This window comes from Thalassophryne amazonica, chromosome 17, assembly GCF_902500255.1.
Source record: "Thalassophryne amazonica chromosome 17, fThaAma1.1, whole genome shotgun sequence".
In the NCBI taxonomy this organism is placed as follows: Eukaryota; Metazoa; Chordata; class Actinopteri; order Batrachoidiformes; family Batrachoididae; genus Thalassophryne; species Thalassophryne amazonica.
This window is the reverse complement of record NC_047119.1, coordinates 1,964,092-1,991,523: the sequence shown is the minus strand read 5'-3', so window position 1 is coordinate 1,991,523 and position 27,432 is coordinate 1,964,092. Positions and strand designations below refer to the sequence as shown.

Here is a 27,432-nt window from a genome sequence, read left to right as displayed (position 1 = left end):
TCATAGTACAGAAACAGCATTAGTGAAGGTTACAAATGATCTTCTTTTGGCCTCAGACAGTGGACTCATCTCTGTGCTTTTCTGTTAGACCTCAGTGCTGCTTTTGATACTGTTGACCATAAATTTTATTACAGAGATTAGAGCATGCCATAGGTATTAAAGGCACTGCGCTGCGGTGGTTTGAATCATATTATCTAATAGATTACAATTTGTTCATGTAAATGGGGAATCTTCTTCACAGACTAAGGTTAATTATGGAGTTCCACAAGGTTCTGTGCTAGGACCAATTTTATTCACTTTATACATGCTTCCCTTAGGCAGTATTATTAGACGGTATTGCTTAAATTTTCATTGTTACGCAGATGATACCCAGCTTTATCTATCCATGAAGCCAGAGGACACACACCAATTAGCTAAACTGCAGGATTGTCTTACACACATAAAGACATGGATGACCTCTAATTTCCTGCTTTTAAACTCAGATAAAACTGAAGTTATGTACTTGGCCCCACAAATCTTAGAAACATGGTGTCTAACCAGATCCTTAGATGTTTCTTTCTCCTTTTGCTCTGTATGCACCACTCTGCATTTAATCATTAGTGATTGATCTCTGCTCCCCTCCACAGCATGTCTTTTTCCTGGTTCTCTCCCACTGTTTGTTGTGATTTGGCGCTATATAAATAAATTGATTGATTGAAATTGATTGATTGATTCTTATTGTTACATGGGAAACAAGGTACCAGTAGATTCAGTAGATTCTCACAAATCCAACAAGACCAAGCATTCATGATATGCACACTCTTAAGACTATGAAATTGGGCTATTAGTAAAAAAAAAAAGTAGAAAAGGGGGTGTTCACAATAATAGTAGTGTGACATTCAGTCAGTGAGTTCGTCAGTTTTGTGGAACAACAGGTGTGAATCAGGTGTCCCCTATTTAAGGATGAAGCCAGTACCTGTTGAACATGCTTTTCTCTTTGAAAGCCTGAGGAAAATGGGACGTTCAAGACATTGTTCAGAAGGACAGCGTAGTTTGATTAAAAGTTGATTGGAGAGGGGAAAACTTATTGCAGGTGCAAAAAATTATAGGCTGTTCATCTACAGTGATCTCCAATGCTTTAAAATGGACAAAAAACCAGAGATGCGTGGAAGAAAGCGGAAAACAACCATCAAAATGGATAGAAGAATAACCAGAATAGCAAAGGCTCACCCATTGATCAGCTGCAGGATGATCAAAGACAGTCTGGAGTTACCTATAAGTGCTGTGACAGTTAGAAGACGCCTGTGTGAAGCTAATTTATTTGCAATAATCCCCCGCAAAGTCCCTCTGTTAAATAAAAGACGTGTGCAGAAGAGGTTACAATTTGCCAAAGAACACATCAACTGGCCTAAAGAGAAATGGAGGAATATTTTGTGGACTGATGAGAGTAAAATTGTTCGTTTTGGGTCCAAGGGCCGCAGACAGTTTGTGAGACGACCCCCAAACTCTGAATTCAAGCCACAGTTCACAGTGAAGACAGTGAAGCATGGTGGTGCAAGCAACATGATATGGGCATGTTTCTCCTACTATGGTGTTGTGCCTATATATCGCATACCAGGTATCATGGATCAGTTTGGATATGTCATAATACTTGAAGAGGTCATGTTGCGTTATGCTGAAGAGGACATGCCCTTGAAATGGGTGTTTCAACAAGACAATGACCCCAAGCACACTGGGAAACCAGCAAAATCTTTGTTCCAAACCAACAAAATTAATGCCTCACAGATGTGAAGAAATCATGAAAAACTGTGGTTATACAACTAAATACTAGTTTAGTGATACACAGGATTGCTAAAAAAGCAATTTGAACATAATAGTTTTGAGTTTGTAGCGTCAACAGCAGACGCTACTATTATTGTGAACACCCCCTTTTCTACTTTTTTTTTTTACTAATAGCCCAATTTCATAGCCTTAAGAGTGTGCATATCATGAATGCTTGGTCTTGTTGGATTTGTGAGAATCTACTGAATCTACTGTTACTCAAAACCTGGATTAATCTTTTTAGTCACATAGCACTACTATTATTCTGAACACGACTGTAGAAGTTAAGCTGGTACTTAGGGTTTAATTAAGTCTGCTAGGTAGAGAGGTGCTAGTCCATGAATAATTTCATAAGTTAGCAATAAAACCTTAAAATCAAACCTCACAGAGATACAAAGCCAGTGAAGTGAGCCCAAGGTCAGGGTAATGTGGTTAGACTTTCTGCTTCTACTGAAGGTTCTAGTTGCGACGATTTGAACCATTTCGAGACCTCTAATGTTGGGTATTACAGTAGTTCAATCTAGAACAGACAACGGCATGAATCAGACTTTCTGCATCAGCCATAGACAGGAACAGTGAACATTTGACGTAAACACAGTTTTAACTGTTTGTCTGTTTGATTCCTTTACTTCTTACATAAGTATTTTTTCCCTTTTCTTTTTATTATTGTTTATACACCAATTACTTCTTACAGGAGTACTTTCCAATTTCAATTATTTTCATTTATATAGTGCCAAATCATGACAGAGTTGCCCCAAGGCACTTCAACAGGTAAGGTCTAACCTTACCAACCCCAGAGCAACAGTGGTAAGGAAAAACTCCCTCTGAGGAAGAAACCTCAAGCAGATCAGACTCAAAGGGGTGACCCTGTGAATGGGCCATGCTACAGACACACTTATGCAGACACAGTATGCTCATGTTGTAGCCAGTAGTGTGTTTTATAGTTCAGAATACCATTGTGCCATGCAAAGTGGAAGACTAATAGATTTGAACTACACCATTTGTGCGCAAGCTGTTTAGACCTGTTCTGGGGCCACGTAGATGATTGTTGAACCATGGAGTGTGTTTTGGGGAGGTGCTGTTTTTAATAGGTGGAGCAGTTTTGTCCAGTTGGCTCATCAGCACTGAATTTAAACTGTCCCACAAGTGGAATAAGCGGATATAGAACATCTATGTTGAACTCATGGATCTTTGAAATATCGACGTTTACAAAGCTGTATGAAGCCCGAAGCAGTTGTGCTCGTTCTCCTGACGCAAATGCCTCTGTTCCCGATCTAAGTGGGAACAAATGAAAGAATCCAGAAACACAAATATGGGGATGACAATTAGACATTGAACTCATGGAACTTGGAATTATCAAATCATACAAAGTCCTGTGAAGCCAGAAAGCGTTGGACACCAGGATGATATTCTCCGTGACTACTGTGTGCCATCAGGAGAAGTAAAATCATCATCATCTTCATCACACAATATATTGTGATGAATATTGGTGTCAATCAAACATGGAGAAAGGAAACGGTGATTACCGGTATCATTTCTGACATATTGCCCCGCTGGAGTTCACAGTGTGCACAGAGACATGTCACCAAGATGTCAACACAAGAATGCTGCGATTACCACAGTATTTAAAAAATATACTGCACTGTGTTCTTTATCATTTTCAGTTGTTTAATTCATTATTAAGATCCTATTGTCTTACGATCTGTACATGTTAAATAAAGCCCCTCTATCAATCAATCACACGCTAACGTCCACAAATTGTTTTATAAATCAGTTCAGAGGTGTTATTAGTGTCCAAAAACAGCATTTTCAGTTTTAGAAGTGTTTATTTCTCACTAGCTTTTACATAATATATGAGAAAGGTGTTATTTCTAACCAACAATGAAGCAAAGTTAGCAGCTAGCGACGTCAGGAAGTGACGTCATGCCATAAAATTAGGTACAGAATGTGACTTTTTAACCTCTTAAAATGCCTCTTACAACAGGTCAAGGTTAGCCCTCTTCGAACTTGTCCAAGGTCTGTGTCCCAAGAATGTTCCCTGTGAATTTGAAGACTGTGGCAGTAATACAGACAGACGGATGGATGGACACCAGGCCTTTGTAACACCTAACTGGAATATGTTGGCCTTAAATAATGACATCACAGTGTAAATGGCTGCTACAACTGAAAACCACTAAAATCTTTCTGGAGTAGTTTAGAAAGTTAACTGACCCAGTCGCTGTTGTGTGTATTGATTGAAGCCCTGGACATCAGTATTTGACCTCTGTCTCCTCCGTCAGTGACAGAGGAATATCAGACGGGGTCCTGTCACCCTGCAGACCGGGTTTGTGTTGTAAGAGATGCTGAGTTACAGTCGTGGGTGTTTTCATATTTATGTGCACGCCAGACAGATGAACTTTGTGACTGGACGTGGTGACGCTGAGTATGGGACGTTAACCCGGGACATTAAGCCCCTTCTGTCTGTCTCTCTGTTGGTGTCTCTCATTGTTATCCTCCAGCTTAACATGGGCCCATAACCGTGGAAGCCGCATTAGTAATACAAGGTACAACCCTTCATGGTTATGTAACACACACACACACGAACAAGCCCTTAAGCTCTGGTCCGCAGCCAGCAACACTAGCAAGCATCTCTCACCCTTCTGTTACGTCATGGCTGTACAAGCCCATGGGCCCTGTGATGATCTCAAAGGAAGATGACTGTTTCATGCTTATCTATCATTATTATTGTTATTATTATTATTATTGTTGTGTTATTATATAGTTTTAAATGTATTTTGTAAAAGTAAAAACATTTTTCTAAAAAACCCCAAAAGTTAGCACAGCGTTGGAGTCATTGCATCACCGTGGTGGTTTTAGGTCATAAATAAACTGCAGCACTCAGACAAGCACACTGTCTGAGTGCACTTGTCTGTTCTTTTAAAAGCGCTGTGTGATTGTGGTCAGACTATCAAGTTGTACTGTTACCCAGTAGTGTTAAGAAATTACTTTATGTACTTTATGTTTCATGTTCTGTATTGTATTGACTTGGGATGTGGTGTCCTAATGGTCTGCATGTGGGACTGGGATGCTGATGATCCGGGTTTGCTTCCTGATTGATTGCTTTCAGAGCTGACTTTCGTACGGTCTCCAGTAGTGCAAACTGTGAAGTGGGGTGCTAGAAAGTGAAAAGAAGTGTTGTGGGTCCTACTGGAAATATGATAACTAACCAAATCAGGTGGAGGCTTTTCTTATCCAAATGAAGACTAGACAGTATACACCTCTGAAGCTAGTTTGGGATCAAACAATAAACACAAAGAAGTGTTATTTGCATTTATTTATAATGTTTATTACATCCACCAAGGGCATAATAAATTAATTGGCGTGTATTTATTTATTTATTGGTTTGTCTCTGTCTGTCTTTTAGCAGTATTACGTCAGAACTACAGCATGGACTCCTACCAAATTTGCACCACAGATAGATATTAGGCCACGAAAGACTCCACTGAATTTTGGAGGTGATCTGGATCCAGATCTGGATTCTGGATCAAGATTTCCCTTTATATAGGCTTTGAAGGATTACGTCAAACCTACTTCACAGATTCTCATCTAATTTGCACCACAGATAGACATTAGGCCACGAAAGACTCCATTAAATTTTGGAGGTGATCCAGATCCGAACTGGCCGATGTTAAAAATCTCAGTTTGCTCTTGTTTTCAGATTGTGGCTGACACTGTGAACCTTGATGAGTGCTGTAAAGTAATGATTCTTGGCTGATTTAACAGTTCAAATGTCTTGAAAATGAAGTGAAGGAGTTGAAGTACCTCGAAGTCTTGTTCACGAGTGAGGGGACAGTAGAGTGTGAGATTGGCCAGAGAACTGGTGCAGCAGGAGCGGTGTTGCATTAACTCTACCGTACTGTTGTGAGGAAAAGGGAGCTGAGAGAAAAGGTGAAGCTCTCGATCTACTGGTTAAACTTTGTTCTTGCTCTCACTCATTGTCATGAGGCTTGGGTCACGACCAAAAGAACTGGATCACGGGTACAAGCGGATGAAATGGGTTTCCTCAGGAGGCCGAGCTTGACATTGACATTTGCCCACTGGCCTGGTGGTGATTTGGCCCACTGTCCGGCCACGACAAATATTTCACAATATTCTATTATTTTACCTTTTTTTTTAAGGCAGGAAAGTCAGATTTCTTCACATCTGTGTCATCAAACCTTAGTGAGTCCACCATGTTTGTTTTTTGTCTTGTACCACTCTCCCGCAGAGTCTTGCACACGATCCACTTAGGAAACAAGATTTCAGGTCAAAGAAATGTATTGAACGGGTCATTCAACAGAATATAGTCCAGTGTCATTTCCCCCACTTTTTTCTCCCCCAACAATTCCTTATTAATATAGCGCATGTCAGAATCCCTTAATACCACAACCCGGTGTTGCAGACCAAACGGTCTGCCCCTAAAAATTGGTCCACCTTACCTCCATTGTGCATGCATCATTTTAGAGTGTCAGCAGCTCGTCTGAGACAGAATCTCTTCACCCAAAGTGATCAAAGGGAATAATGGGATTATTGACCATCAGATGACAAAGTAAAACCTCTTAAATCATTCTGAAGTCACTTTGAAGCAGAAACGAGGTGATAATCGATGAAATACTGCCAACACTCTGAAATGATGCATGCGCAGTGAACGCAGGGGAGACCGATTTTTAGGGGGGACCATTCAGTCTGTGACTCCGGGTCTGGATATGCAGTTGAAGAAAAGTGAGTGAGAATCCATTAATGCTCCACAGCCAACAGTAGGTGGCAGTAATACACCGTGTTTGTTTGGAAACCTCCAATAAAGTTGGAAAATGAAGAGCAGAGTGTGCATTTTCCGTTACCAGTCTTCGCAAGCATCTTTAAATTCTTGGTGCGGGAAGCAAAAGAAGAAGACGCAAACAGAAGAAAACGCTTTGAATGAATGAACTCCAATAGTGTTAAATTACAACCACCTGAACCCAGACAACAGCCGGGTCCAAACAAACGCTACAGGAATGGACATAAGAGGACGAATTTAAGAGAGATAATGATGTTCCACGATGACATTCACTCTAAGTCAGTGTTATTTAGTAAAAAAACAACTTTTAAGGTCTGTGAACTCATATTCCACAGTGGTAGTGAAATAGTCCAAACAAAATCAAAATGTGAATCTCATTCATTAGTTCATGTTGTGCTAAAAGTTCCTACTTTGGCCCATGTTTGGTTTGTTTTCCTTTTTACGTTCCTGCTGAATAAAAAACAAAAACACAAAACTGGTAAAAAAATAAATAAATAAATAATCAAGTCAGTTTCAGTTTGAAATGTAAGTTTCATATTTTGTATATAAATGAGTAGATGATCTGTGATCTCTGTGACTGTCTTCAGACCAGGACATGGGAAATAAGTACTAAAACCTAAATATAGTGATATGAAACATCATTTACCACCCTCACACTGTCACCCAGACTTGGGGCTGGTCTGTGTGTGTTTAAAACTACTTATCTACATTACAGTGCCTGCTGTCAATGCCAAAAAACCAGGGACCAGGAGTTTGAATCACAACACAGCGTGGGAACAGGCAAAGTTTAAATTGTGTGGGGTGTGTGTGGTGTGTGTGTGTGTGGACACACCCCTTTAATGTTAATTGGAGTGGGGTCATCCCAAGGGGAAAAAAATGGCGCCTCCTGCTGGGACAGTATTTTTGTCATTTCCTGGGTCACTACACTTGTGTCGAATGGAAAAAAGCCAAACTGGAAATATGAGCCGGTTATAATCAGTTGTGTGTTTCCATTTTTGATTTGAGTAAAAAACAATTGCAAATTGGAAAACGAGTTGCGTGGTTATCCACCTTCTCATTTTGAAATGAATATTGCAAAAAAATTATGTGTTTTTGTTTTTGGTTTCATATTGGAAAAACAAATGAACAAATTGTACATTGATTTGATTGTTCAGTAGAGAAATCTTCATGAAACCAATTACATCCTGTTCTCCTTGCCAGAAAAGTTGCCCACTTTGCAGTGTTGTGGTCTCTGTGAAGTTGCTGCAGACCCTGCGCTTGAAGTGACATGTTCATTCTGTCTCTCATGCAGCACTACTTTCTGGTCATTTTTGGCCATGATGGACAGAAGCCATTGGAGTTGCGGCAGAAGAAGAGTCAGATTCCAGTGAGTGGGTGGAGAGCTACAGCACGCCAGGTAAAAACAGCTCTTTTAAGAACGTGACAATAATTTTCTGCAGCCCCAAAAAGATTTTTCCCTTCAGTGCCTGAAATTGATGGATCACAAGCCCCGACTCCCCCACGTTATGGACTGGTTTGTATATGTTAGATTTTGGTGTCAAATTATTCCCAACAACACAGCCACTCTTTCTGCAACATATTAAATATATTTAGATTGGGTGTGTTTGTGCGCCTGCAACCGCTTGCAGCAGTTCACATGTAGGTCACACTGGTACTTTACTGCTGTGCTGTTACATCACTGTACTTGATGTTGCTGCTCTTTTCTCTCCGCTCTCTCTGTTTTACCTCCTTTATTCACAGCTGTACCTTGTGCTTGTCAACTGAAATTGCCATCCTTCCATCTGTCCTTATGACAACATCTTAAAACTCAAGAAATGTGAAATCGAAACTTTTGTACATTAACACTGGGAGAATCACAGATCTGCTGGCAAAAAAAGTCATGCACTTGTAAATGCCTTTTTTTTAACTAAATTTTGGGTTTCAAGTAGGAAATGTACATAACCATGAAATGGTCATATCGCCCACTAGATGGGCGACCAAATGTGCTCAAATGGGGCAAGGTCTTGACTGTTTGTTCATTTGAGAAGTGAAAGTAAGACGGGCTGACAGCTAACAATCAACTTTCACTTGGCAATTTGCACATGGGCAATTTGCTTCATCTAAATTTGTTGCTTTTTTTTCAGTGATCTCAGTTGTGGATGTGAAGAAGGAGGACATAGTTCATACTTCCTCAATCTTAAATGGTAAATAAATGGTAAATGGACTGCATTTATATAGCGCTTTTCCATCTGCATCAGACGCTCAAAGCACTTACAATTATGCCTCACATTCACCTCGATGTCACGGTTCTGCCATACAAGGCGGGACCGGGAGCAATAAGGGATTAAAGGCCTGCCCAACCCTAACCCTAACCCTAAAGGCCTAACCCTTAGTGATTTTCCAGTCAGTTGGGGGATTTGAACCATGATCTTCTGGATCTTCTGGACTTAACCACTAGACCATCACCTCTCCTAATCTTACACAGTTTTCAGTGAGACCACAACACTGACAAAAAAAATGAAGCAATCATTGGTTTCTCCCCTATACGGTGTCTAATCGTGTAGGCGAACAAGTAGTAGAACCCTCATTTTTGTGAAATTTTTGTTTATCACGAGGCAAAGGCAAGGGAGCATGAATCATCATCTCTAAGGAAGGGAAACAAATCATGACCAGCCATGGCATAATGCAGTCTGCAGCATCAACACTACTCATTCATCACTCATCTTCAACCACTTTTCCGGTTCGGGTCGCGGGGGCAACAGCTCCAGCAGGAGACCCCAGACTTCCCTTTCCCGGCCACATTGACCACCTCTGACTAGGGGATCCCGAGGCGTTCCCAGGCCAGTGTGGAGATATAATCTCTCCACCTAGTCCTGGTCTTCCCTGGGGTCTCCTCCCAGATGGATGTGCCTGGAACACCTCCCAGGGGGATATCCTTACCAAATGCCTGAACCACCTCAGCTGGCTCCTTTCAACTCAATGAGCAGCAACTCTACTCCAAGCCTCCCACGGATGACTGAACTTCTCACCCTATCTCTAAGGGAGACACCAGCCACCCTCCTGAGGAAGCCCATTTCAGCCGCTTGTACCCATGATCTAGTTCTTTCATTCATGACCTAACACTCATGACCATAGGTGAGAGTAGGACAAAGATTGACCAGTAGATCGAGAGCTTCGCCTTTTGGCTCAGCTCCCTTTTCGTCACAATAGTACAGCAGAAGCAAATGCAATACCGCCCCTGCTGCGCCGATTCTCTGGCCAATCTCACGCTCCATCGTCCCCTCACTCATGAACAAGACCCCAAGGTACTTGAACTTCCTTCACTTGGGGCAAGGCCGTATTCCCTACCCGGAGTAGGCAATCCATCGGTTTCCTGCTGAGAACCATGGCCTCAGATTTAGAGGTGCTGATCCTCATCCCAGCCGCTTCACACTCAGCTACGAACCAATCCAGTGAGTGTTGGAGGTCACAGGTCGATGGAGCCAACAGGACCACATCATCTGCAAAAAGCAGGTGATGAGATCCTGAGCACACCAAACCGGAAACCCTCCTCCCCCCAACTACACCTTGATATCCTGTCCATGAATATCACAAACAGGATTGGTGACAAGACGCAGCCCTGGCGGAGACCAACCTCCAACCTGAAACGAGTCCGACTTACTGCCGAACAGCTGAACACAGCTCTCGCTTTGTGACTACAGAGGTTGGATGGCCCTGAGAAGGGACCCCCCTCACTCCATACTCCCGCAGCACCTCCCACAGTATCTCCCGGGGTACCTGATCATACGCATCTCCAAGTCCACAAAACACAGGTAGACTGGATGGCAGCAGGGAAATTGATGAAAATCCTCCATCAGCTTCCAGCTCTGCCCTACTATAGAGGGCGCTCCCGGTCAGGTGCAGGAGTTCCTCAAGTGTTCCTTCCAGCACCAGATTACATCCTCAGTTGAGGTCAACAGAGTCCCATCCTTACTGTAGACAGCTTGGCTGATTGGTTCCCCCGTTTTCCCCTCCTGAGGTGCCTCCACGGTCCACCAGAAGCACCTTGTGCCGACCGAAAGTCCTTCTCCATGTTGCTCCGAACTCCTCCCCAACCCGCTGCTTTGCCTCCCCCACAGGTACCTTGCAACTGCCTCTGGATTCCTCCGAGATAACATATCCCGGAAAGACTCCTTCTTCAGTCGGCCAACTGAAGAAGAAGAAGAAGACCTCAACACTAGATGGCACTAAATCCTGTACACTGTAGCTTTAAAAGTTGCATGTTAACACCTTGCCCATCGTTTTCAGTCACAGTACGTGCCCTTTCTCTCTGCTCCCTTTAGTTACTCTGACATCGTTCTTGAGCATGAGATCCCATGCAGAAGTACATCCACCTCGTCCAGATTATGGAGACAGAGAAGATAGCAGCCAGGTCAACTCCGCACTCAGCTGGAGGACCAGGACACAGAGATCGAGAGGCTCAAGGCGGAGGTGTGCGTGCCCAAGCTCACATCTGCACGTCCTCGCACACAAGCACTCAAATGCAGTCTTAGGAGGAGCATTTTGCACATGTGCTGACTTTGGGAATGATGAAAGGAAAATGTTGATGTTTGAAATGCGTAATATAAACGCAAGACATGTCCTTATATTGGCACGGTGGCTTAGTGGTTAGCACTAATGCTGAAGGTCGTGGGGTCGCTTCCCGTCTTTTCTGTGTGGAGTTTACATGTTCTTCCAGTGGCTACGTGAGTTCCTCCAGACACTCTGGAGCGTTTGCTCCTTTCTCTGTCCCTGACTGAGACGGCGTCCTCTACATCTGGAGTTGGTCCCCGGGTGCCAGACTGTAGCTGCCGCTGCCCCTAGTGGTTAGATTGTGTCTAACTGTATTAGGGTTTGAATGATATGGTTGGGGGGGGGGGCTGGCCTCCCTTCATTAACATGTCTATATGTTCTTACCTGTATGTAAATATTACAATATATTTCCCACATTCATACCTGGAAGATTCCAGACACCACTAAAGTCGACCGTTTGCTCACATTAGCAGAACGTTTCATCCGCTCATCTTCGCTCCCGTCACTGCAATGGTTCATTTAAGTCTGTTACTTTGTGGTAGTAATTATCAAGAAATAATTACAAAGCTCGATTCATACACTTTACTTTCTTACCTTCAAAGGTTTTGAATGATATTCCGCCAAGTATTTATGTCTGAATGCTAATGTTAACTTTTTTAACTTTTGTCTTAGCTTACAGTTTAACTGACATTAGCTAGGTAAAGCTAATGTTTACTTTACTTTAGCTAAATAATGTTAAGGACACACCGACTGTCTGTGTTTAATTTACACTCCGACGGCCTCCTTTGCCTGATCATTGGACAACAAGACGCATATAAACCTTGTGTTTCTGTGAATAATGTACGAGTACATTGACATGTTATGTTTTATGGTAGATTGTACTATTAAACAAAGCCAAGGAGCAGATGGCGCCTCAACACAACAACCAAGAGGAGGGACCCAGACATTAAAAAAATCAAAAAGGTAAACTTGTCATGTTTGACGTACGAGGTCTGTTAGAAAACTATCCAACCTTTTTATTTTTTGCAAAAACCATATGGATTTGAATCACGTGTGCTTGCATCAGCCAAGCTTGAACCTTCGTGCCCATGCGTGAGTTTTTTCACGCCTGTCGGTTGCGTCATTCGCCTGTGAGCAGGCTTTTAGTGAGCAGTGGTCAACCCCCCCCTCGTCGGATTTTTATTGTGAGGAAAATATCTGAACGATTTGGAGCTTTGCTGCATCAAATTTTTCCAGAAACTGTGAGAGACCTCCAGGTGGAAACCATTCGGAAGATTCAGATGGCTTTCAGGGACGATTCTATGGGGATCACACAGATTAAGGAGTGTTACAACCGGTTTAAAGACGCCGTACAATGGCGGAGGGTGCCGCGCTCCGAGCGGCGATCGACAGGCTGAAACGACCAGATCATTTCCAAACTGAACGCTGTGTTGATCCGGGACGTCGTCTGACTACTACAGAAATGGCAGAAGATGTGGACATAGCACTTTTTTGGCACATTCCCTGTTACAGGAGTTTTTGTCATGAAAAAGACTTGTGGAGGGAAGTGTTGTGCATTGGGACGGAGCCGCGAGAAACAAAAGCAACACCATGATGAAGCCTCACAAGACATGTTGTGGCATGTTCCAGCTCGTCCACAATTTCTCGATAGTCACACTACTGAAAAGCCACCGAAAGCCGTCGGAAATCTTCCAAATGATGCAAGAGCTTGAGCATGTTACAACATGTCCTGTGAGACCAACACAGAGGTGCTTTCGTCCCGCGCCTTAGCGGCTCCGTGGTGAATTCCGCCACTCCTCTTTCATGACAAAACTCCTGTAAACAGTGGAATGTGCCAAAAAGTGCTATGTCCACATCTCCTGCCATTTCTGTAGTCGTCAGACGACGTCCCGGATCAACACAGCGTTCAGTTTGGAAATGATCTGGTCGTTTCAGCCTGTCGATCGCCGCTCGGAGTGCGGCGCGCCCTCCGCCATTGTGTGCCGTCTTTAAACCGGTTGTAACACTCCTTAATCTGTGTGATCCCCATAGAATCGTCCATGAAAGCCGTCTGAATCTTCCAAATGGTTTTCCACCTGAGGTCTCTCACAGTTTCTGGAAAATTTGATGCAGCAAAGCTCCAAATCGTTTCAGACATTTTCCTCGCAATGAAAATCCAACGAGGGGGGAGGACCACTCCTCCCACAAGGCGTGCTCACAGGCGAATGACGCAACCGACAGGCGTGAAAAAACTCACGCATGTGCACGAAGGTTCAAGCTTGGCTGATGCAGTGCACATGATTCAAATCCATATAGTTTTTGCAAAAAATAAAAAGGTCGGATAGTTTTTCTAACACACCTCGTATTTACTGAAAGAAACAAATATAGGTAGCAGCGAACTTTATTGAAGACAGATAGTGGCTAGCTTCAGTGGGGATGCTGGAATCATGCTACGTAATCACATTTAAAGTTTAGTTATGATCAGGGAAAATACAGTATTAGCAGGTTGTAGGTTAAATGTTTCCAGTGAACGTGACCTTCAACAGTCTCCTCACCCTTGAATAAATTGAGCTTTGAAGTTGGGAAACACAGCATAGACCAGTATCAAACTTTGCTTTCTTGTCAAAGTGTTTGAGAAGTGACTTAATTCAACTGAGAAGTATTTCTCAACTAATAAACTTCTTGAGCCACGTCCCGTCTGCTTTTAGAGCAAATCATTCAACGGAAACAGCTATAATTAAGGGTGGTGAATGATTTACTATTGGCATCTGATTCAGAGTCATCTCTGTTTTGCTGTTGTTGGATCTTAGCACTGCAAATTTGATACTGTGGCATCTTCAGATGTTGCTGGATAGACTGGAAACTGCTTTGGCATTTCAGACCAGCCTCAGTGGGTAACTCAATACTTGTCAGAGAGAGCTTACTGTTGTTCTGGTTTACTAATTACTCTCTCTGAGTCACACATGGTCAAGTAATGGGTTCCATCAGGGTTCCTGTCTTGGGGGCCACTGTTTGCTTAATTGTAACTATATGTTGCCAGAACATGTTGCTGCACAATTGAGGCATGTCCAGCAAAGGGATTACCATAATCATAAAAAAAAATGGTGGATTTTAAAAAAAAAAAAACCCTTCTGTTGACCTGCCTCATTTGACTTTGTGACCCAAACTCAATAGGTTATTGATGCTGCACTACAGTAATATCCTTTCAAGTTCAGTACAACAAGGGTTTTGAGATCAGGTCATGTAATATGCCAGTACAGCTGCACAACTTGATGAAAAAGACATTGCAAACCAGGGGCAGATCCGGAGAGTGCAGCCCTCCCCACACACCACCCCCTTCATGGACCAAAAAAACCTTCTGATCCTGGTTTCTGGAATGCTCTACTCGGCAACAAGTGACGTCACATAGATAAATGTTACCAGAATATGATTTAGCAAAATATAGTAAGTTTGTTCACCTTTTCAGCCAAAGACATGTCACATCTTCTCTGTTAGATTGTACAATACAAGTCAATTGAATGAAAAACAGATTATAAAGTATTGTTTTTTGTTTCTCTCTGTGGCTGCATTTTGTGATGAATGTGCAGGAAATGGAAAAATTTCCTGGGGGGTGGGCATACCCAATATGTTAAATTTTGCAATATGGTAAATGTCTATTGGAATGAAAAGTATTTTTTAGTCGTGTTGTGCAGCTGTTGACCTATGACCATGACACCAATGGTCATTTGATCAAGCATAATATCGTAAAATGACTGAGTTGAACAGTGAAGCTGTTTTCTGGCAAACATGCAGAATGTGAGGGATGGACAGACAGAATGTGAGGATGAGGCCTCTTTAGGCTTGTTGGGCTCAGAGCTAAGACCAGAGCGAGGAGCCCACGTGTGCTGTGGCTGTGCAGGTGCAGAGTTTCCTGCGTGGCTGGCTGTGCCGGAGGAAGTGGAAGATCATTGTCCAGGACTACATCTGTTCCCCTCACGCTGAGAACATGAGGAAGAGGAACCAGATAGTCTTCACCATGGTGGAAGCAGAGACAGAATACGTCACCAGCTGTCCATACTGGTCAACTGTTTCCTCAGACCGTTACGCATGGCTGCCAGCTCCAAGAAACCTCCATAAGCCACGATGACGTCAGCAGCATATTCCTCAACAGGTGCAAATATTTTAATTTCCCTTTGCATGTTGTGTTTTTAGACATTCATTAATGTGATGTATGTTCTGCTTCTGCAGTGAGACGATCATGTTTCTGCATGAGATATTCCACCAGGGTCTTAAGGCTCGCATCGCAAACTGGCCCACCCTGGTTCTTGGTGAGTATTCCAGAGTTCACACGTTGTCTATGATGCAGCATCTTTAGGACAGTCTTTTCAAACGTAGCTTGCCAAAAAGCCAGATTCTGTTGTCCTAACGTGGTCAAGAAACAGCAGAAGTCCTTGTGGTGAATGTGACGTGCAGATCTTGCATGTCCCTCACTAACAAACAAACTCTGTGTCCCTGAGGACTTAATCTCTGCAGATTCCTTGTGAAAGATGAGTGTTCCATGCCCACAGATACTTTTGGAAGTTATCACCAAAATAATGTCACTATTGCTGAAAGTAAAATGCTGATATGTGTCCTTAGGAAATGTCTGACCAGTAACTGGCTGCGTCGTCTTGTTTTTGCTCAGCTGACCTTTTTGACATCCTGCTGCCGATGCTGAACATATACCAGGAGTTTGTGCGTAACCACCAGTACAGTCTACAAGTTCTAGCCAACTGCAAGCAGAACAGAGACTTTGACAAGCTGCTGAAACAGTACGAGTCCAACGCTGCATGCGAGGGCCGCATGTTGGAGACGTTCCTCACGTATCCCATGTTCCAGGTACAGGATTTTTATTTCTAATGTCCAGATCAAGTCAAAAACAACTTCACACATTCCTCTATGGACATTTGTTCATGTGATGGACTGATATTTCAGATTCCACGATACATCATCACCCTCCATGAGCTGCTGGCACACACACCTCATGAACATGTTGAACGTAAGAGCCTGGAGTTTGCCAATCCAAGCTGGAGGAACTGTCAAAGTAAGACTTTGTTAATGACAAACATTTGCACTGCCTTCCTCCAACATTTTATACATGTTTGTCACGTACTCTATTTTGAGGCTCATGTTGTTTTGTATGTTCAGTGATGTTTGTTCACTTAACTAAGTTTTAAGGTTTTTTTTAATGTTCTGTGAGGTTCATATTCACACACACACACACACACACACACACACACACACACACACACACACACACCCACCACACACACACACACACACACGTGTGCATGTGCAGCCAGCAGCAGCACAAATGTATATAAAAAAAAGCTTATAAAGTCATCATAGACTGAGATTATAATCCAGATCAGTCAGAGCTCCATGTGAGTGGAGTTGCACCATGTGAACTGCAGAGGGCAGCAGCCACGTGACTGTTTCTGTGCATGTGACTAACTACGACCCCAATTCCAATGAAGTTGGGACGTTGTGTAAACTCTAAATAAAAACAGAATACAATGATTTTCAAATCCTCTTCAACCTATATTCAACTGAATACACCACAAATCAAATCAAATTAAATCAATTTTATTTATAATAGCACCAAATCACAACAAACAGTTGTCCCAAGGAGCTTTATATCGTAAGGCAAAGCCATACAATAATTACGGAAAAACCCCAACGGTCAAAACGACCCCCTGTGAGCAAGCACTTGGCAACAGTGGGAAGGAAAAACTACCTTTTAACAGGAAGAAACCTCCAGCAGAACCAGGCTCAGGGAGGGGCAGTCTTCTGTTGGGACTGGTTGGGGCTGAGGGAGAGAACCAGGAAAAGACATGCTGTGGAGGGGAGCAGAGATCAATCACTAATGATTAAATGCAGAGTGGTGCATACAGAGCAAAAAGAGAAAGAAAACACTCAGTGCAGCATGGGAACCCCACATGACTCCAAGATTTCTCACAGTATTACTAGAGGTCAGGGTAATGCCATCCACAGTAAGGTTCCGGTTAGACACCATGTTTCTAAGATTTGTGGGGCCAAGTACAATAACTTCAGTTTTATCTGAGTTTAAAAGCAGGAAATTAGAAGTCATCCATGTCTTTATGTCTGTAAGACAATCCTGCAGTTTAGCTAATTGGTGTGTGTCCTCTAGCTTCATGGATAGATAAAGCTGGGTATCATCTGCGTAACAATGAAAATTTAAGCAATGCCGTCTAATATACTGCCTTAGGGAAGCATGTACAAAGTGAATAAAATTGGTCCTAGCACAGAACCTTGTGGAACTCCATAATTAACTTTAGTCTGTGAAGAAGATTCCCCATTTACATGAACAAATTGTAATCTATTAGACAAATATGATTCAAACCACCGCAGCGCAGTGCCTTTAATGCCTATGGCATGCTCTAATCTCTGTAATAAAATTTTATGGTCAACAGTATCAAAAGCAGCACTGAGGTCTAACAGAACAAGCACAGAGATGAGTCCACTGTCTGAGGCCATAAGAAGATCATTTGTAACCTTCACTAATGCTGTTTCTGTACTATGATGAATTCTAAAACCTGACTGAAACTCTTCAAATAGACCATTCCTCTGCAGATGATCAGTTAGCTGTTTTACAACTACCCTTTCAAGAATTTTTGAGAGAAAAGGAAGGTTGGAGATTGGCCTATAATTAGCTAACATAGCTGGGTCAAGTGATGGCTTTTTAAGTAATGGTTTAATTACTGCCACCTTAAAAGCCTGTGGTACATAGCCAACTAATAAAGATAGATTGATCATATTTAAGATCGAAGCATTAATTAATGGTAGGGCTTCCTTGAGCAGCCTGGTAGGAATGGGGGTCTAATAAACATGTTGATGGTTTGGAGGAAGTAACTAATGAAAAAAAGACAAGATATTTATTGTTCAAATTGCTAAACTTGTTTTTGTGCAAATATCTGCTCATTTTGAAATGGATCAGGATCAGAATCGCCTTATTGTTGTTGTAATTTACATTGCAACGAGATTTGAGTGCAATTCCAAAAGGTGCTTTTCCGAGGTGTGAGTAATTGTTAGCCAAATAGAAGATAATGAAATTTAACAAAATAAATTATTTAAATATATGTACAGCTAAAATAAAATGTGGACAAAAGTAAAATGTAAAATGAGAATTATATACAACTGTGGATTCATATTGCACGGGAAAATATTGCACATGGTTTACAGATATTGCACAAGAAACTTGAAGGTGCGGATTAGAGTGATTTGTTATTGATCAGTGCAGTGATCACTCTGGGGAGAAAGCTGTCCCTGAGTCTGTTTGTCCTAGTTTTGATTGACCTATACCGTTGGCCGGAGGGTAGTAGGTCAAACAGGTGGTTGCTGGGGTGGGATGTGTCTTTGCAGATGCTGGCAGCTCTGCTGAGGTAGCGAGAGTTGGCAATGTCTTCCAGGCTGGGCAGGGAGCAGCCAGTGATCCCCTGGGCCGTTTTGATCACCCTCTGCGGCGCTCTCCTGTCTGCTGCTTAGCACCCCCCGTAACACGCTCTGATGCAGTACGTCAGGATGCTCTCAATGGTGGCTCTGTAGAACAACACCAGCAGCTTCTCCTCCAGATTTTTCCTCCTGAGTACCCTCAGGAAGTGGAGTCGCTGCTGCGCTTTCTTCACCACCACTGTGGTGTTGGCAGTCCAGGAGAGGCTGTCAGAGAGCACTCCCAGGAACCTGATGGATGCCTGCAACATATTTCAAAAAAGTTGGGATTGGGCAACAGTAGACTGGGAAAGTTGATGAATGCTCAAAGAACACCTGTTTGTAAACAGGTGAGTGTCATGATTGGGTATAAAAGGAGCATCCCCAAAAGGCTCAGCCGTTCACAAGCAAAGATGGGGTGAGGATCACCAGTTTGTGAACAACTGCGTGAAAAAATAGTCCAACAGTTTAAGAACAATGTTTCTCAACATTCAGTTGCAAGGAATTTAGGGATTCCATCATCTACAGTCCAAAATATAATCAGAAGATTCAGAGAATCTGGAGAACTTTCTACACGTAAGCAGCAAGGCCGAAAACCAACATTGAATGTCCGTGACCTTCGATCCCTCGGGCAGCACTGTATTAAAAACTTACATCATTATGTAAAGGATCTTACCGCGTGGACTCAGGAACATTTCACAAAACCATTGTCAGTTAACACAGTTTGTCGCTACATCTACAAGTGAAAGTTAAAACTCTACTATGCAAAGTGAAAGCCAAACATCAACAACATCCAGAAACACCGCCGCCTTCTCTGGGCCCGAGCTCATTTGAAATGGACAGACACAAAGTGGAAAAGTGTGCTGTGGTCTGATGAGTCCAATTTCAAATTGTTTTTGGAAATCATGGATGTCGTGTCCTCTGGACAAAAGAGGAAAAAGACCATCCAGATTGTTACCAGTGCAAAGTTCAAAAGCCAGCATCTGTGATGGTATGGGGGTGTGTTAGTGCCCATGGCATGGACAACTTACACATCAATAGTTTTTTCACCATCTGTGTCTTCAGGATGATACACGATGAAGTGAGTGACACAGAGAACATCAGGAAGAACCTGGCAATAGAAAGGATGATCGTAGAGGGCTGTGACATTCTCCTGGACACCAGTCAGACCTTCGTCAGACAAGGTGAGCGTCCCCTTCAGCACTTATCTGTCTCTCTGTCTGTGTGGACTTGATTTTAAGCCAGTTATCCTGAGTCTGTCCTTTTGCAGGTTCTCTTATTCAGCTGCCACCCAGCAGTGAACGGGGCATGCTCAGTAAGGTCCGCCTGGGTGCCCTCTCACTTCGGAAGGAAGGGGAGAGGCAGTGCTTCCTGTTTACCAAACACTTCCTCATCTGTACTCGCACATCTGGAAGAAAACTTCACTTGCTCAAGGTCAGGCTCATTAGTTCAGAGTCCTTTTCTTTCTTTACCAAAACTTCTGCTTCTTCTTCCCCTTTCTCCTTCTAATCTTCTTCTTCTTTTACCTACTTCTCTTACTTGTTACCACAGCAGATCAATCGCTTCCATCTCACCCTGTCCTCTGTATCTTCCTCTGTCACACCAACCACCTGCATGTCCTCCCTCAGCACATCCATAAATCTCCTCTTTGTCCTTATTTAGGGTCTGTGCCTTATTTAGGATCCGCTCCTTTTTCTGCCCCTGACCAAGGCAGTGTCTCTAAATCTGGAGTTGGTCCCATGCTCTGGACTGTGGCTGCACACTGCCCCTAGTGGTTGGATTGTGTCTCACTGTAATTAGTGCGGTTAAATGCAGAGGACAGATTTTGTTGTTTATATGTACAATGATATTAAAGGCACTTTTTGAACAATAAAATCTTTTGTCCTTTTTAGCCATCCTTTTTGTACGTTGCATAATTACACTTGTATGAATCAAATTAACAGGTGTGCCAGGAAACATCAGCACAAGAACTAACACTGTACTTTGGTTTTAGCATTTGAACAATGACATCCCAGCCCCCCCCCCCCAAATGCCTGTCATTAGCCCCACCAGAAGCCCACCAGTGAATTTAGATTTGCCTTTGAAATTTCTGTTTTTGTCCCCAGTTTCTCACATTCTATGATCAGTTTCTGTCACTTCCCAGGCTGACACCTCTCCATTCACATTTCTATTCCAGGGGGCAGTACACGAACTGCTTCTGGATGCTATTGGATAGACTTGCAAGCAATCAGAGCAATGCAACATGTTCACATAGTCAGAGCGTCAACCAGACTCATGTCAACAAACCTGCATTTAGGATTAAGGCAAATACATCTTTGATACAAGGAAGAGCCGCTCACTGTTCTTCTTTTGCAGACTTGATGTTGTTCAGGTCATTCAAAACAGAAACACATGTTTCAGATAACTTGCTCCATATTGGAGGGAACCACACAGCAGGTACTCGATGCTCCTCAGTGAGTCATCGCGTAAAGCCCGGGGGGCTGGGAGGCAAAAACACACTAACTCTGGTAATTACGTGTGTGTATGTGTGTGTGTTTAAGGTGCTTTCTTCAGTTTGCTTTGGTGTGTTAGCATGATTAAAGTGGAGTGTTTCCCTTATTTAAAAAACAAACAAGCTAACCTCATCCAGAACCTGAAGACGATGAGAAGGGCACAGAGAGGAACACAGTCCAACATTCAGAAAGATGAGGAAGAAGAGCGCCACCTAAAGAAGCACAGCCTCAGTCACGACTGTGTCAGCTGTTATAACCTGTGTAGTTTTTAATTATTCTGCCTGTAATTTTTCCACTAGTCTCCTCTTAGAACGATTGTCATCATGTTTTTTAAACAACTGTTGTTCATTGTAAGTAAGACCGTTCGGCTGCTCCCTTGTTTTCACTCGGGGTCGCCACAGCAGATCCAAAGTGGATCTGCATGCTGATTTGGCACAAGTTTGACACCGGATGCCCTTCCAGACGCAGCTCCATATTACATGGAAAATGTGGCAGGGGTGGGATTCGAACCAGAAACCTTCTGCACTGAAACCAAGTGCACTAACCACTTGGTATTGTTCATTCAATGTGTTATTATATATGTGAATTAACCAGAGCTGGTTAAAAAAAAAAACTTTTTTCTAAAAAGTCATGATTTTTTTTTAATTAGTTTTTTCAATTTAATTCAACTTTTATTGAAATTGAATTAAAAAAAATATTTTTTTCACTCTTTAGAATGAGACTATACAAATAATATTATTAGTTATAATCTTTATTGACATGTTAAAACAAAAAGGTGCAGATACAACATGTACAGGTATCATCAATTCATGGTACTGATTTCATATTTCGGTGATGTTTTAAGTACTGATTTCTACAAAAATAGTTTCTGATTTTTTTTTTTTTTTTACAGTGTTTTAAATCAGCTGATTTAAATCATATCAGCCCTGGAATTTTCAGACATTTATCTAATAGCCACAAGCAGTTTGCTTTAAAATCTACATTTGCATGTTTGCTGTTCACCTCGGTTGGACAAACCCTCAACACACTAAATGGACAATACACAGTATTTTGTGCATTTGACAAATGCTATCCTCATTTCGCACAGTGAGTAACTCGGCATACAGGTGACCAGAGGTGGGACGAAGTCACCAGCAAGTCACTCTCAAGTCATGAATCTGCAAGTCTCAAGTCACAATGTCCACCAATTGTTTGCAAGCTGACTTGAGACTGACTGATTGATGACTTGAGAATGACTTGACAGTGACTTTGTCCTGCCTCTGTAAGTGCAATGATGTCTGCACACGGTTTTCCACATGCAAACCTTCAGTAAATCTGGACCAGAATATCTCTTTAGGTTAATGTGTTTGGCTTCACTGCATGGAAAGATGTGTCTATTTTAACATTTATACAAGGGAACTGAAGCTGCATATGATGTAAATATGTGTTGTGCTTCAGAGGATCTGTGATTAATACTGTCACCTTTAACAAAGAACATCTTATTTCTTTGCTCCTGACAGCAAGGCGGAACCCTGTCTCTAATCGAGTGCACCCTCATTGAAGAACTGGAGACCGGCGATGAGGACTGTGAGTATTAATGTTCAGCCTGATGTCTGTTTCTTTGTGCAGTTCATTTTCCCTGACATTACCTTCTAACTTTAAATCTCTGCAGACAATGCTGCAGGTCAAGGTTTCAACCATCTGGAGTTTAAAATAGTGGTTGAGCCCCCTGATGGTCAGGCTTTCGCTGTTGTCCTTTTGGCTCCATCCCGTCAAGAAAAGGCTGCCTGGACAAGTGACATCAGTCAGGTTAGTCTGTGAGTCCAACAGACTCAGTGATGATTTTGATCTAAATGCATAATAAAGTAATATTTCTCTGACCGGGCTTTCTTTGATATCTTCTATTGTCTGTTTGTCTTTCTAGTGCATTGATAATATCCGATGTAATGGCCTGATGACCAGCGTGTTTGAGGAGAACTCCAAAGTGTCTGTGCCCCACATGATCAAGTAAGAAAAGGGGATTTATAACAGTTTTTATCCCACAATTTGACTCATTATTTGTATTTTGCTTAAAGTTGATTTATGGAGCAAATTTTACACCAGAACATTTAGTGTAAAGTAAGTGATGATTATTATTATTATTATTTAGCCCGGATGGTTAATAAAATGCTGATGGGAAAGCAATGGAGGAGCAAGAAACTTAATTTCCAAAGTTAAAACAGAAATTATAACTATGGATGACATAGAAAAATACAAACAGTCAGACTGTTCTTTTTCAACAGACTGGGCAAGTTCACTTAGTCCAAAACTCAGGCAGCAAGCAACAAACCTCCATTTAGTTTTGGTATCAAAGCCACTTATGACCTCTGACCCACCACCTGAAGCAGTGGTTGGAAGAATTTTCCTTTTTTCTTTGTCAAACACCTGCAACACAAAGGCACATTTCAGCAGGATGAACTGTCAGCATCACCCATGTCTGGTGCTACTGAAGGCCAGTGGCAGCTGGTGGTACTGGTTTTGAAGTGGGCGCACCTGCAGTTCTTCATGAAGGAGGATGTGCCACATGGCTACATTATTTTTCACAAGGTTTACCTAATAAACTGCCAACTGAGTGTGTATTTGTTGCCACATACTTTTCACTCACTCACACACACACACACACACACACACACACACACACCCCTGTCATTGGATTAAAAATTATTAATGTAAACATAACACAATAAAAATGATTAATGCATGTAATAATCACGGCGTAGAACTGTTCAGGCGGCCCTTCAGAGTTTGTTATTATTGCTCTTTTAGGCTATAGGAGCTTATCTAACGTAGTTGAACCATTGAAATGCTTTAAATCAAATCAAATCAATTTTATTTATATAGCGCCAAATCACAACAAACAGTTGCCCCAAGGCACCTTATATTGTAAGGCAAAAGCCATACAATAATTACGGAAAAACCCCAACGGTCAAAACGACCCCCTGTGAGCAAGCACTTGGTGACAGTGGGAAGGAAAAACTACCTTTTAACAGGAAGAAACCTCCAGCAGAACCAGGCTCAGGGAGGGGCAGTCTTCTGCTGGGACTGGTTGGGGCTGAGGGAGAGAACCAGGAAAAAGACATGCTGTGGAGGGGGGCAGAGATCGATCACTAATGATTAAATGCAGAGTGGTGCATACAGAGCAAAAAGAGAAAGAAACACTCAGTGCATCATGGGAACCCCACAGCAGTCTAAGTCTATAGCAGCATAACTAAGGGATGGTTCAGGGTCACCCGATCCAGCCCTAACTATAAGCTTTAGCAAAAAGGAAAGTTTTAAGCCTAATCTTAAAAGTAGAGAGGGTGTCTGTCTCCCTGATCTGAATTGGGAGCTGGTTCCACAGGAGAGGAGCCTGAAAGCTGAAGGCTCTGCCTCCCATTCTACTCTTACAAACCCTAGGAACTACAAGTAAACCTGCAGTCTGAGAGCGAAGCGCTCTATTGGGGTGATATGGTACTATGAGGTCCCTAAGATAAGATGGGACCTGATTATTCAAAACCTTATAAGTAAGAAGAAGAATTTTAAATTCTATTCTAGAATTAACAGGAAGCCAATGAAGAGAGGCCAATATGGGTGAGATATGCTCTCTCCTTCTAGTCCCCGTCAGTACTCTAGCTGCAGCATTTTGAATTAACTGAAGGCTTTTTAGGGAACTTTTAGGACAACCTGATAATAATGAATTACAATAGTCCAGCCTAGAGGAAATAAATGCATGAATTAGTTTTTCAGCATCACTCTGAGACAAGACCTTTCTAATTTTAGAGATATTGCGCAAATGTAAAAAAGCAGTCCTACATATTTGTTTAATATGCGCATTGAAGGACATATCCTGATCAAAAATGACTCCAAGATTTCTCACAGTATTATTAGAGGTCAGGGTAATGCCATCCAGAGTAAGGATCTGGTTAGACACCATGTTCTAAGATTTGTGGGGCCAAGTACAATAACTTCAGTTTTATCTGAGTTTAAAAGCAGGAAATTAGAGGTCATCCATGTCTTTATGTCTGTAAGACAATCCTGCAGTTTAGCTAATTGGTGTGTGACCTCTGGCTTCAGGGATAGATAAAGCTGGGTATCATCTGCGTAACAATGAAAATTTAAGCAATGCCGTCTAATAATACTGCCTAAGGGAAGCATGTATAAAGTGAATAAAATTGGTCCTAGCACAGAACCTTGTGGAACTCCATAATTAACCTTAGTCTGTGAAGAAGATTCCCCATTTACATAAACAAATTGTAATCTATTAGATAAATATGATTCAAACCACCGCAGCGCAGTGCCTTTAATAACTATGGCATGCTGTAATCTCTGTAATAAAATTTTATGGTCAACAGTATCAAAAGCAGCACTGAGGTCTAACAGAACAAGCAGCAACTCAGTTTGATGAAGCTGTTGAATTTTGATGAAGTTTTTTTTTTTTGCCTGCATGCCGCCAACTGCTGGCTTCTTGTTCTGAATTCAGCCTGTGAGAGCAGCTTCGATTCAAGTTTTGAATACTCCAGAGTGCTTCGGTTGTGGTCTCTGCTTCTAATTATGTGATTATGTTTCTTTATATATCACTGTAGCTTAGTTCGTCCACAGTCATCCTCTTGTTTTGAATTCAGGCAGTGAAATGTTTCAATTCAAAGCTTCAAAGGGCATGTGAATATTCCAAAGAGATCTTTGCACTGAATGATATGTGACAGTCACAAAAGTACACAGACGTCCAGTAAAAGTTAATCCATCAAAAAAACATGAAAATCGATGCGAACTGGCCCGGGACACACAGAGCTGCATCACTGAGGGAGGTTTGATGTTCAAAGTAAAACTATTCATATGACCAGCGACCCTACCAGGAAGTGAGCTTTATCATCACTAACCGGAATGAAATGTTGGAACACATTTAAATTTATACTGACAAAGTCATACTATATTTCCTTTTCTCAATATTTTGAGGGGGTGGAACCGTAGCGCCCAATAATGACCAACTAGTATTAATCTTGATACAGAGACGATCCCAAAAACATCAGGGGAGATATCGCACTGTTCACTCCATTTGTACCAGCAGTCCAAACTCCAGACCACCAAATAACATCAAAGTATGGCAGCGTCCTGCAGGGTGCTTGAGACCAGTGGATTTGGGGAAAGAGCTTGTTTTTCTAGGAAAGACATGGTGCTGTGGGTCGTAACGGCTCAGTTGGTATAAACTGTAGAATTGACAGTACCAATGGACAGCTGGAGATAAGGAAGCCTACAAGAAGAATAAGTCAAAGTACTGTATTTTCCAGACTGCAAGTTGCACAAGAGTATTGGCTGCATCTGTCCAAAAATTTGTCATGAAGAGGAAAAAACATATATAAGAAGTACTGGTCTGTAAATTGCATTTATTTTTGAAAAGTGGTACTACTGCTTCATGGAACAAGATGGAAAATGAATTTAATTGGTGTATTGTGTGTTTTTAACACAAGCACTGCATCAGTGATCAGAAGCTAACAAGCTAATAAATGTTACTGAACTAGGTACAAAACTCAGACTGCTTCGTTTGGCCACTAAACAGATCACCAACATGCAATGTAATTAAATGTTTAAAAACTCTGCACATTATTCATTTATAACACCAATGCAGCAGTAGCCAGCAGAAGCTAATGAGCTAATTAATGTTATTGTGCAAGGCATCAAACTCAAGTAAACTGCTTTTGTTGGCCACTGAACATATGGCACGGGAAAGGTAATTAAAGTGTGAAAATGCAGCACAGTACTATGCATGGCCAAAGATCAAGGTATTGTTTTCACTGGTGTGTGTGAACTAAATGACTCAAAAAGGGCTGGATGGATTTTCTTCCAACCTGATGGGAATATTATTTGGATAGCTATTGAGAGGTGATTAGATTTTGGAGCAGTTTGGTCAAGGTCAAGAAAAACGTGGTCTGAAAAAAATACCTTTTTGTAAATCTCAACAACAAAGAAGCCCAGATGGATGATCAAAAGCATATAATGGTCACCAAAAATTAGCGATTGATTGGTATGAATGAATTCATAATTAAGTCACACAGAAGTCATATGACGAAGTCATACGTAGTCAGGAACATCATAACAGATGTGTATATTTGCTTTATGTCATGTGTGTAAAGCGCACAGCCTCAGCCTCCTGGTGCCTTTCATTTATTTGCAGCACAAACACTGTGTTAGCAACTAAAACTTGAGTTAATATTATTTTATTGTACGAGGCACAAAAGTTAAGTAAAGTGCTTCTTGTCACAACTGAATAGAAAATCACAAGTGGGGTAAACAGGCAATGCAATTAAATGTTTGAAAACTCTTGGAGAGCATACCATAGCTTGGCCTAGCGGACCAGCCGGTGCTGTTCTTGTTGTC

The 27,432-nt window shown here is 42.0% G+C and overlaps 1 protein-coding gene across 1 annotated transcript in view; it reads left to right on the top strand.

The window, feature by feature from the left end:
• Positions 1-27,432, top strand: part of rasgrf2a (Ras protein-specific guanine nucleotide-releasing factor 2a) — a 117,609-nt gene that overhangs the window by 51,274 nt on the left and 38,903 nt on the right. Inside the window, exons 9-13 of the mRNA XM_034192770.1 lie at positions 19,637-19,755; positions 19,842-20,005; positions 22,563-22,629; positions 22,715-22,851; positions 22,967-23,049. Coding sequence (XP_034048661.1) covers positions 19,637-19,755; positions 19,842-20,005; positions 22,563-22,629; positions 22,715-22,851; positions 22,967-23,049 — 570 coding nt within the window. The remainder of the gene's footprint in view (positions 1-19,636; positions 19,756-19,841; positions 20,006-22,562; positions 22,630-22,714; positions 22,852-22,966; positions 23,050-27,432) is intronic.